General features: G+C 51.6%; 1 protein-coding gene across 1 annotated transcript in view; it reads left to right on the top strand.

Annotated features, from left to right (window-relative positions):
- The first annotated feature begins 2,076 nt into the window (after positions 1 to 2,076).
- Positions 2,077 to 12,500, top strand: part of LOC123498540 (DNA-binding protein D-ETS-4-like) — a 10,871-nt gene continuing 447 nt past the window's right edge. Inside the window, exons 1-4 of the mRNA XM_045245725.1 lie at positions 2,077 to 2,230; positions 3,706 to 4,474; positions 9,080 to 9,766; positions 11,746 to 12,500. The exon at positions 11,746 to 12,500 is cut by the window's right edge and continues 447 nt beyond it. Of these exons, the coding sequence (XP_045101660.1) occupies positions 2,204 to 2,230; positions 3,706 to 4,474; positions 9,080 to 9,766; positions 11,746 to 12,086 (1,824 nt within the window). The 5' untranslated portion in view covers positions 2,077 to 2,203 and the 3' untranslated portion in view covers positions 12,087 to 12,500. The remainder of the gene's footprint in view (positions 2,231 to 3,705; positions 4,475 to 9,079; positions 9,767 to 11,745) is intronic.

Raw genomic sequence — 12,500 nt, 5'->3', positions numbered from 1 at the left:
TTATTTCTATGTTCTCATATACAATAACAAATAACATATGTACACACACACACACACACACACACACACACACACACACACACACACACACACACACACACACACACGAAAAAGACTGAAAAAAATACACATTGGAGATTTATAGGAAATCAATTTAAAGGGCTGAAGAGAGAGAGAGAGAGAGAGAGAGAGAGAGAGAGAGAGAGAGAGAGAGAGAGAGAGAGAGAGAGAGAGAGAGACGTGAATAATATTTGTCTTCAATTAATGTAATAATTAGTTTAGTTGATTTAAAATTTACTTTGTTTCGTTGCATTCCCACCTCTGCGCGCACGCACACGCACATGCACACACACACAAAGCTGCGCACGGACCTTTACCCAGTCAACCAGTTCACGCACTTACGTACACACATCTGACTCTTTTCTGTAAAAATACACAATAATAGCAATGACAATATTATTAATCATGCCACACCCAGAGAGAGAGAGAGAGAGAGAGAGAGAGAGAGAGAGAGAGAGAGAGAATCTGCACTTGCATTAATAAGCCTGATGGTTCTGTTTTATGGACCGGTTTTTATTTCGTGTCTTTTCCTCCTCGTCCTCCTACACACACACACACACACACACACACACACACACACTCTCTCTCTCTCTCTCTCTTCTCCATTTGTTTTGCGCACCCATTTCTATTTCGTAATCTCTCTCTCTCTCTCTCTCTCTCTCTCTCTCTCTCTCTCTCTCTTTGCAATGTTCCCCGTGGAGTGGGCGCGCCTCATCACTGGTGGGCGGCGTCGCGAGAGAGATGCCAGACTAAATGCCCACATCAAAACTAACACAGAACGCATTCCTTAATTCAGTTAATATAATTCAAACGACAAGTGAGAGTAATTTTCGAATCGATTCTCCTCTAACAATCATCCCTTCTCTGATTGATGACGAGTAGGAGCGGGGGAGGGTAAAAGAAGGGGGAAGACAAGGAGGCGCTTTTAAGGGCCTGTCGAAATTGACGACGCCAAGGGTTGCGTAACAGAAAACGACAATGCGGGTTCACTACTAAATGATCTCAAGGAGGCTGACTGGTGGAGGGAGACGGTTGGTGTCTAAGCATCTCCTTAGACGTCTTCGCATGGGGAGGCACCAAGCTGCTCAGTGCACGAAGAGGAAGAGGGAGAAGAGGGAGAAGAGAAAGAAGGAGGAGGAGGAGGCTCAATAATGCAGTGGTGGTTCTTGTGGTGATGGTGCTGGGTGAATAAAAAGTTGACAGAGTGGTTTCCTCTCGCTCCTCTCCCTCCCTCCCTCTCCACACTCCTCTTCCTCTTCACTCTCCCTTCCCTTCTCTCTCGTTTAACCCTTGTCACGAGTAGTAGCCTGTGCAATGGCTAGACTGCCTCATCATTAAATTCTTCAGTACATTTGCGGGGGAGAGGCAGATGGCGGGGCGTGAAGAGCGTGGGAGGAGAGCATGCATGGTTTAGGACTCTAGGCTCATTCATTTTCGAGGTTTCTTGTTTTCATATGTTAATCTGCCGTATCTTTCTTATATTTATCCATTCTCTTTCTTTTTTATCGGGAGTGAGTGTTCTCAGAAGTGAGTGACAGGGAGAAGGTGCGCAGCAGCGCGGACAGTGAGAAATAACTTTCACTCAACCATCCACATGAGTTACCGCCTCTCAGTTAAAGAACTTGAAATTACCACACTTTTTGAGCAAGGAAGGAAAATGGCAATCTATTTTCTTTTTATGAGATTATATATATGATTAATGGAAAGAAAAATAACTGACCCAGTTGGCTTGCACAAGCTCAGACTAGCTTATTTTCTTCTGTGCGTTTGGTCGCCGCACACTGTTGCCATGGATACCACCATTGACGTCAGTGGCTGTATGCAAAGGACCGATAGAATTCCCTTCTAATACGCTTTTCATACCCCATAATAAATGGCTATTAGCTAAGAAATGCAATCAGAAAGATATTCGGCTATTTCTTCGTCTATACGGCATGACAAGTAACGGTAAGGAGGTTGATGAGTAGAGGAAACGCGGTTAACAAGGCCTGACGCAGCGTGGCGGCGTGTGGCATCACCTGATAGCTGCAGGTGCCGAGATAGTGCAAGCCCAGAATGAAATCACTCTGAGTTCAGACACAGACAGGAGTAGACGTATACAGTAGTGCTCCGAGAAACCTGCTCTTATTTTGCAGCCATCGCCATGATGAAATTTAACTACTACCCTGAGGTGAGTACATTAGTTATGGGAACACTTGAGTTCACGCATTAGGGAAGGGGTCACGGCAGGACAAGAGAGAGAGAGAGAGAGGAGAGAGAAAGAGCGAGCTGGGCGGTGAAAGCTACAGGTGGTCCTCGCTCGCTGCCACAAAACAACATTGCTCAACTTTTACAAAACAACACATCAAAATAGACAAGTGAACACGTATCAAACACCAACACTTGTGGAATATCAACACAACACACACAACTATATGCACTGAAGGGTGTGGTTGTGAGGAGAGGAACAGAACATGTAATAAGAGGGCAGTGTGACGCGGTGCTTGCTTGCATGACATCGTCTCTCTTTTTAGTTTCACAGCCTGAGGTGTGTGTGTGTGTGTGTGTGTGTGTGTGTGTGTGTGTGTGTGTGTGTCACTTACAATGCGTATTCAGAGAAGCGAGACATAACGTAAAGACAACAAAGGCATGTCTCACGAATGACTAATTAAGGAGAAAGTGGAGTGCGTGCGTGCGTTTAAGGCGACATCTAATGGGACTGTTATCGGGAGCGAGGGCTTTTTATCTGTTAGTGACCTTGTATGTATGTTATCTGTTCTTATTCTAGTGAAAAATGCTTAAAGTAATCATCAGGTGCCTTCTACAACCTTCTTCATTTTATCAATCCCCATAGCCCCTTCTCCCTTGTACTCCTTCTTCTCACTCACCACTTGCCTCCCTATTTCTCGTTTCTCCTCCACCACTCTCAGTAACTTCTTCCTATTCTCCTCCTCATCATCATCATCCTCATCCAATCGTACCCTTCTTCTTACCCTACACCATCTCTTCTCTTCCCGCCCACTCGCTTTCTCGTTTTACTGTCTCCTCCCTCCTTTTTCTTCCTGCCCCCAACGCTCATCCTCCCATCCCCCCCTCTCCTCCTCTCCCCCCGACTCTCTCTCTCTCTCTCTCTCTCTCTCTCTCTCTCTCTCTCTCTCTCTCGTTATCTTAACTGCCAGACCACTTACATATATAGATAAAATTGAGAGAGAGAGAGAGAGAGAGAGAGAGAGAGAGAGCTACGCAACGCAATACTTATGTGAGATGTTGCGTCATCTTGAGTTATCGTTCACGAAAAATGCATATGTGTGTGTGTGTGTGTGTGTGTGTGTGTGTGTGTGTGTGTTGCATGGCAGTACATGGAGGAAATTATTGTCAACTATTGATCTTGGTATTATGCCGCAGCAATAGATGTGTGTGTGGGAGGCATGCTTGTCTACGTAGGTGAAGAGATGCAGGACAAAAACATTCCCCACATTCTCTCTCTCTCTCTCTCTCTCTGCTTGGGTTGAGTGCCTGCTGAGTCAGTTTATCATTCATGTTTGTTTTTTCCTCCCCGCCTTGTATCAGTGAAGTATGCTATAGATAGTCAGTGCCTGTCGAGTCCCGCGAGGCTTGTGTATGCATGTCTGTGTGAATCACGCCGTGTGCTTGATTTCGTTGCAGATGAACCAAGCCGTGCCTGGGGGCGCCTCGCTGAGCCCAGGCCACGAGGGTGCCTACGGGGAGTGCCAGGTGCCATCCCCCTCTCAGTGGTCGGATCCCTGCTACTCCCCACCCTCCTTCCACTCCCCCCAGCACCTTCCCGGCGAGCTGGAGAAGGTGAAGGAGGAGCCATTCTCCCCCTCCCCTCCTTCATGCCACAACTTTCCCCCCTCCCCTCAAGCTCCCCACCATGTCTCCCCTTACGCCCGCCCCCACCAAACCGTGATCAAGAAGGAGGCTTACGAGACCTCCGTCAACCTGTCGGAGTTGCTGGCGGAGAACCAGATCCTGACCAACACCCACCAGCAGCTACAGCACCCACCCCCCCACCACTCCCAGACCCATCAGTATATCCCCTACTCTGATCACCCCCTCCTCCGCGGCTGCCTGGAAGACACCACCTTCCAGAAGAAGATCCCCATGCCCACATACAAGTCCCCCATCTCCCAGACCCCTTCCCCAGCCACTGCCCCCTCCCCAAGCAACGATGACCTGGGCTTCCTCGGCTTGCTGATGAACGAGAAGCAGGAGATCGAGGACGAGATCCCTGTGGTGACTTCCTGCGCCTCGTCCCCTACCCCTCCTGCTGCCCCTGCTCCTGTGCCCGCCCCGCCCCTGACCCCCATCAGCGCCAACCAGCGGGACATCCTAGAGGCCGTGGAGCAGCTCGCCCTGGAGCACGCCAGGAGGGACGTGCAGATCGTGTCCGACTCCCTCAACATTCCCCGGGGTGAGTGTAGCTGCCTTCTCTCTCTGTCACACACACACACACACACACACACACACACACACACACACACACACACACACACACACACACACACACACACACACACACCAACACCTTCAGTACCCCCTCTATCCAATCATACACAAATCTTTATCCCACCTGCACACTCACACACTATCACCTCCTCCACTCACACAATCAGGAACTTTCAGCCACAAACACATGAATCCCGCCCTCTTCCTCCCTCCTCCCATCCACACAATACACAAACACATTACCCATTATTATTATCATTATCATTATTGATATATATTATGTATCACTTCATATGTTCTATGTAATTGAGGGCTGACTTTGGTAAAATTGACTTAGGGTTTGAACATATGAACACAGCTACCTAAGGTGAAAGAGAGGGGGCGGGAGGGATAGCTTCAGGTGGCTTGGAAAGTTGGAGGGCGAAGGCCTAGGGAGGGGAGTGGAAGGAGGGGATTAGATGGGTGGTTAAAAGACAGGGTGCTCAGTGATGCGAACAAGGAAACACAATGAATGAGGAAATGAGTGGATATTATTGTGCATAAACTGAATGGAAATGAAGGGCATCGAACACACACACACACACACACACACACACACACACACACACACACACACACACACACACACATTCTGATCACATTCACTTCATGCATACAAATTCATGACTCTCTCTCTCTCTCTCTCTCTCTCTCTCTCTCTCTCTTTCCTTTGTCTTCCATTATATTTTAGCCTCTTCTTTCTTTCTCTCCCTCCCCTTTCCTACCGTCTCCATTCCCCCAACTCCCTCCCTCTCCTCCACTTCTCTCTTCCCTCCCCCCACTCCCTGTTCCCCCTCCTCCATGGCTTTATGAGGAAGACGCCCTTGGTGAAACGTGTTTTTGTTGCTGGATACTCGCTAGTAACTGTGAGAGAAGGAGACAGGGATGGGGAAGGGGGTGAAGGAGTAAATGGGGGGAGGGGGAGGAGTTCAAGGTTCCCCTCCCTCCATTCCTTCCTCCTCTTATTCTCTCTCTCTCTCTCTCTCTCTCTCTCTCTCTCTCTCTCTCCGAAATTATATAAAATGAGATAATGATTAAATTTCGTTTCTTGGTAGTAATCTTATATACCCTTACCCATTATGCACAGCCTCTCTCTCTCCTCTCCCTCCTCCCTCCCTCCCTCCCTCCCTCCCTCCCTCCTCTCCTACTACTACTACTACTACTACTACTACTACTACTACTACTACTGCCCTTCAGTTCGCACGTACTCGCCGCACCTTCCTCCCTGTGCCTTCCTTCTCTCCCTTCGTGACCTTGGAGGGTCGTGAGGGCAGGCCACTGTGTGTCTTGTGGCAGGTGCACGCACGGGCGGTGACGTGAGTGTGGCAGGGGTGTGAGGGTAATATGTAAGAAAAGATTTAAACAACCTCTCTCTCTCTCTCTCTCTCTCTCTCTCTCTCTCTCTCTCTCTCTCTCTCTCTCTCTTTTATGTTATTCTTAAGTTCGAGTGACTTTCTTGGGGGCAGGCATTAGGAGGAGAGTTACACACACACACACACACACACACACACACACACACACACACACACACACACACACACACACAGCACCATGCGTGGATGTAGTGTGGGAGTGAGGAAGAGAAGGAGGAGGAGGAATTTGTCACCATTACCTCCAATATCACTCATGCTCGCCTCCTCCTCCTCCTCCTTCTTCTTCCACTCCTCACTCACATACAACTTACTCATTTACTCAGTCGTATTACCCGCACACAACAGAAGCACCCTCTCTCACGCTCTCTTCCTTCTCTCCCAACTTCAGGGTCTGGTTGTACTTGCTCCTTCTCCCCCCCCATCCTCCCGCCCGGCCCCTCTCTCTCTCTCTCTCTCTCTCTCTCTCTCTCTCTCTCTCTCTCTCTCTCTCTCTCTCTCTCTCTCTCTCTCACGGCTGACCACTTTTTCCTTCTGTTGTTTAGTGACACAAATGACTCGAGGGTGCCTTTAGAGTTTCATCCCTTCCGTCTTCGCGTTATTAGGTCCAAAATCGTACTCATGTTGAAGGCGGTGGTGGTAGTGGTGGTGGTGTTTTTCATGGCTTGGCTAAGGCGAGAAGGAGTGAGGGAGGTGTAAGAGAGAGAGAGAGAGAAAGAGAGAGAGAGAGAGAGAGAGAGAGAGAGAGAGAGAGAGAGACTAAGAAAACGTTTCATTCCGTTATAAGATTTTAAAGTTTTTCTGCTGATTAGCTCTCTCTCTCTCTCTCTCTCTCTCTCTCTCTCTCTCTCTCTCTCTCTCTCTCTCTCTCTCTCAAGGCTTTTGTTGAACTACACTCAACTTCAAGACTCGTCACTTGCTGCGTCTCACACACACACACACACACACACACACACACACACACACACACACAGGGATGTCCAGTGACCTTTTAGCTTTAGAATCTGACGACCTAAGATTTTTATCGCACATTTCGAGCGACCCGTTCCATACAACCTATATGATCTGGATTTCTCATGGACGAGAAGCGAAAACAATCTCTCTCTCTCTCTCTCTCTCTCTCTCTCTCTCTCTCTCTCTCTCTCTCTCTCTCTCTCTCTTATCAGAAACACAATGACGTCAAAGACAGAACTTTTATCAACCTCGATAGATTACACGGCCAGTCTTCCGGTGCAGTCGTTAGATAAAAGCATTTATAAAAACACCAGTGAGGTAAAGATTTGAGAACGTGCGGAGAAGCAGGCGTTAGGAATGGTGGACATGCGAACTACAGCAGGTGTAAGGTGGAGGGGCGGAGGTGAAAATGGCTGGAGGGGAAGGAAAGAAGAAAGGTTGAGGTGTTAATGTGGAGGGAGGTGGTAGAAGAGGGATCATGTGAAGGATTGAACGCAAACTGTGTAGGTAGAGAAGTAGGATGAGGAGTAGGTGGAAGAATAAAGGGGGAGAAAGTCAGAGAGGATTAGGAAGGTTGGGGAGAAGCGTAGTAGGAGGAAGAGAATTAAAGTAGTGTATGGGAAGAAAGATCATAAGACAAAGATGATTTGAGAAAAATTGAATATAATGATAATGTCGAAGGTAGAGGAGGGAGATGGAATAAATTACCAAATTAAACGAGAGAGGAATATTCAAGCATCAACCAAATAAGAAAAATCGAGATAACTAAAGAGAGAGAACAAAGGAAGGATCAGGGCGAAAGAAAGAAGAGGCTGAGGAGGTAGAAGAGGTGTTGGTGGAGGAGGAGGAGCAGGAGGAGGAGGAAGAGGAGGAGGAGGAGGAGGGCATAGTAGAGTGCCAAGGCGCCACTAAGTCGATCACTCTGTAACACCTACACATTCCAAGACTTGAGTGGCTCTCTTGTGCACCTTGAAAGCTCCCCTTGTCTCTGGAGGAGGAGGAGGAGAAGGGCTCGCACCAAGCCAACCAACCTGCCGAGTGGGAGAATAGATCCACTCACCTCCATCCACTTCCCTTCCCTCCACTAGCGCTCCTCCTCCTCCTCCTCCTCCTCCTCCTCCTCCTCCTCCTCAGCTTCATAGAGAAAATGACTCCTTTGATTGACACGATGATCAGGTGATGTGGAGAGAGAGAGAGAGAGAGAGAGAGAGAGAGAGAGAGAGGGAGAGGGAGAGAGATGGGGAACCAGGGGGATGGGAGAAAGAGGAGGAGGAGGAGGTCAACGAGGAGCAGATGTCAGAGAGAAGGTGAATGTAGGGGGAAGGAAGAGATCACGGGGAGGTTGGAGCAGTTGCTGGTGCTGGTGCCGGAGGAGGGGTGCGGTGGATGCAGGGCAGAGAAGGGGAGGTAGACAGGTGGGATGGTTGGGAGGATCTCGGTGCTCCCCTCAGCCCTTCAGGGGGTGGCAGGGGGCCAAAACCTCTAGCAGGTGAGGGGCAGGGCTGTTGTGGGGGGGAGGGATGAGCCAGGACCGGTCATGGCGGCGGTCAGGCCCCGCATTGCCTCCTACCCCTTGTGGGTTAGACCCTCCCCTCCCCATCCCACCACCTGCTGGGCGTTTAGGTTGGTCTGCAGAAGAGCGCAGGGCGTGGGGCACCACACCCAGGCGGCGGGGCGAGCCGGGGCGGGGCAGAGCAGCCATAGAGAGACAGGGAGTGTGGGAAATGCCTGCTGGTCCTCCCGCGGCTGACCAGGATCTTGTGACGTGGCCCGTGACGTCACAAGTGTTACCCTCTGTCATCCACATTATCCGAAGGTGCATAGTCTGGCCGGCGCGGCCAGTTCGGTCGCACCTCTTGACTCTTAGGCATCGGGACGGAACTCGCTGGGACGCGCGCTTGGCTGAGACTCGTGTGTGCTAGTGTGAAGGGAAGCTTGGGGGGATCGACGCCCCCCCTCCCGTTTCAACATGGCTGACTCAGGAAAATCGAGATCGGCGTCGTCTTCGTCGCGCGCCGTGCTGGGTAGGTGTTGTGGGGTAGAACGGGGTGGGAGGGGCGTGCCTTGGACATCTGTCTCCTTTGGGTCGTAAAGGATCTATCGTGTGGTTGTAGTCATAGTTATTGCAGCTTGTTGTAGTGCTGATCTGTGTTGGTGCGGGTGATATTGGTGGGCGTGATCACTTATGTGCTTTCTTCCTCCCACAGACCCCGCCCAATGGAGCATGGCTGACGTGCGTGCCTGGCTGGATCAGCAGGCTGCCCACCTTCAGCTACCGCCACTCATGCTTCACTCCTGGAACTACGGAGGCCCCGAGCTGCTCAAGTTGACGGAGGCTCAGTTCCGTCAGCTGGCCCCTGTGGGAGGCGAGCTTCTCTATGCCCAGCTGGAGATTTGGCGCAGCGCCCTACGTGCAACTCCTAAGCTGTTCCATCACAACCAGCAGTGGTCGGTTCAGCATAGTGAACAAGGCCAGTTAGTTACTTCCCTGATCCCCCTGCAGCAGCAGCAGCAGCAGGTACCTCAGGTCGAGTCCTCAAGCCAGGGCGGTTCTCCATCCCATATTGGGTCTCCTAACCACTTGGGTTCACCCAGCCACTTGGGTTCCCCATCCAGCCCTCCCCTGTCCCTACCCACCAGCATGGGTCAGGTGCCCACGCCTGTCATGCAGGTGACCCAGCAACAGCAGCAGCAGCAACATCACCTTCAGGCGATGAGCAGGGGATCCTGCTCCCCGTCCTCTGGTCAGGGGCAAGCAGCTGGAAGCGGAATGTTCCTTGAAGAGCAATGCTTGGACGTGTCGACACTTCTCCAGCGGCAGAGCAGTCCCGAGGCCGCCCACACCGCCCGCCTACCCGCCCACTCGCCCCAGGAGGAAGGTTACGACTCTGAGGGTGAGTATTGACACCTTTTACCCGGCGGTCTTGCCTCTGCATGACCGCTAGTTTCCCATCTGTATTATGGGTTGCAGTGGAGGGACTGGGTGGGGGGGGGCTTATTAATCAAGGAACCTGTAGGTTCGAGGCAGCGGTCACCGGAGGCGGAGGGTGTGGCAGGCCGAGCATTAGGGCATGGCTAACTTGGCAAGCCGAGAGTCGGAAGGGTTGCCAGGCCATAGGCTTGCGTTGATAAAGCATTGTATATACATATATATTTTTTCATCTCGCGAGACACTGCTACAAGTGAAGAGAAAAAAATACGCGCGACGAAGGCAGCAAGAAATGCAACGCAGCAGTGTCGCCGCCGCTGCCTCCACCACGCTCTTAACTGTAAAGCAGGACCGTAGATTAAAGCATGCACTGGTCAGAGTGAGGGCAGGCAAGCAACGCAAAGCGGTCCATGCCAGAGTTCTTTGTGCAGCGACACTTGGGAGTCTCATGAAACATTACAATTAAGGCTGGCTGGCTGGTCCCAAGGAAGCGGCGCAATCCATCACGACAACAAAAGGCATCAAGTCGACCCGCGCCACCCTTAGCAAGGCGCTGGGCAAAGGCGAGAGTCCTGCGCCGCGCGGGAGTGGCTGCCTCAAGGTGATACGACGAGCTAGCCTCCACCCGGGACCCTGCAAGGCTTCTACTCCTTCTCCTCCTTGCCCCCAACCCCCTACTTCCCATCCCTCCCACTCTCCCATGAGCTCACTCCCTCCCCTACCCCTTCCCCATCTCATGTGGGGACTCTCCTCCCCTCTTTCCGCGCTCCCTCTCTGCATGCAGCTCCCCATTTTCTATAAATAGCGCATGGTGGCGACTTTCCGAGAAGGAAGAAAGGTCCTCGTTCTGTCGCGCGTCGCTGGACCTCTTAAGAATCTGCTGGTTTTGGTTCCGAAAAATTGTTTTAGGCATTTTCTTGCAGTTTAGCAGGCAAAGAGAGAGAGAGAGAGAGAGAGAGAGAGAGAGAGAGAGAGAGAGAGAGAGAGAGAGAGAGAGAGAGGGGTACAATTGTTTCTTATACATAATGGGGCAGCGGGGTTAAGGTGGGGATGCGATTGGGTTGTCGTAAGAGAGGTAGGTGGAAAGGGGGAAGGGATAGGTGTGGGCGTGCGGGCGTGGCCTCTCACAGTACAGAGGGATTCCCGAGCTCCAAGGCCACCCTCTCCATCCCCCCCCAACGCCCTCACTACTCCCCAACATTCCCCTCCCATCTCCTCCTCTCATACCTTCTACTCTCTCTTGCCTTGTGGCTCCCTTCCCTCCTCCATTGCACCTGTTCCCGCACGTAGCGCCCTAACCTCCAGTTGCCCCTTCCCTTCCCCCACTCCCAGGCCATACCTCCACGTGCCCACACTCAAACTGATCGGGAGTGACAGGCGCAGAGAGAGAGAGAGAGAGAGAGAGAGAGAGAGAGAGAGAGAGAGAGAGAGAGAGATCTACCTTGCGTCTTAGCTATCCTAAATTGATAAAGGTCGTCATCCTTACATACGAGGAGCATAAAGGCGAATATTGCGTGTTCTTACTCTAAAGGGTGACGTAGGTGTGAGTGTTGGGTGCGGGGGTGGCCGTGCGGTGAAAGGAGGGAAAGGAAGAGAAAGGGGGGAAGGAGGGAAGGGAAGTGGCGCTGTGGACTCTTCCGGTGTGAGAGGGATCATGCGTGGTGCAGGTGGTAAACAATGGGGTGCGGAGTGCCAGCTTATAGGACAAGGCGCCTTGCCCTCAGTGTGACGCGTGTGGCGAGCCGTGTGGCGTCACGTTGGGTTAGGGGGGAGAGGATGCGGAGTGGTGGATGGCGGGTGACGCAGAGGGAGACAGGCGCAGGGGACAGGCGGGGACAGATGGATAAGAGCCTCCGTCATACATGTTTATTCCTCTGTTATTTGTTTGGTAAGACTGAGTGTTGCTAGAACTGTTGGTGACGTGTTTCTTTCTTGTTCTTCCAGAAGAAGTAGAAGATGATCCATGCACCACCACCACCACCACCACCACAACGGGAGGACGCGGCGGCACTCACATCCACCTGTGGCAGTTCCTGAAAGAGCTCCTGCAGCAGCCACAGCTTTACGGCTCTTGCATTCGTTGGCTGGACCGCCAGAAGGGCGTGTTCAAAATCGAGGACAGCGTGCGTGTGGCGCGCCTCTGGGGCAAGAGGAAGAACCGTCCAGCCATGAACTACGACAAGCTGTCCCGCTCCATCCGTCAGTACTACAAGAAGGGCATCATGAAGAAGACCGAGCGCTCCCAGCGGCTGGTGTACCAGTTCTGCCACCCCTACAGTCTGTAGAATGTGGCTAGATCCTGGTGTGCCTGTCTGTGTGTCTGTGAGAGTGCCCAACCTAGCATTAAGGGGGGGAAGGTAATTTCCCTTGATTCCATGCACGGTCGGTGTCGGTTGACTCGGTCTGAGCTAGACCTGAGCACCACCCCACGACCCTGTGTGTTATTTTTACACCATATATCTGTGATATATTGAAATATGTAAGTTCTATGAACTTCGTGTATTTTGCGTCCGTGGTGGCAGCAGTTAGTGTCGCCTGGACAGGCATAGGCCTATGTCAACATCATGTAGCATAAGTGTAGGCTTAATGGCGGGCGGCGGCAGGCGAGGCGCAGCGAGTTGCAGCGCCGCGCTCGGCGCCGAACGCCCCTTTGTACCCAGCATAAGTTAGCATTAGTGTTATTCGTGGTGATGTAGAGG

The sequence above is a fragment of the Portunus trituberculatus genome, chromosome 48, assembly GCF_017591435.1.
Source record: "Portunus trituberculatus isolate SZX2019 chromosome 48, ASM1759143v1, whole genome shotgun sequence".
In the NCBI taxonomy this organism is placed as follows: domain Eukaryota; kingdom Metazoa; phylum Arthropoda; class Malacostraca; order Decapoda; family Portunidae; genus Portunus; species Portunus trituberculatus.
Note: the sequence above shows the minus strand (reverse complement) of the source record. Positions and strands in the feature narration are given on the sequence as shown.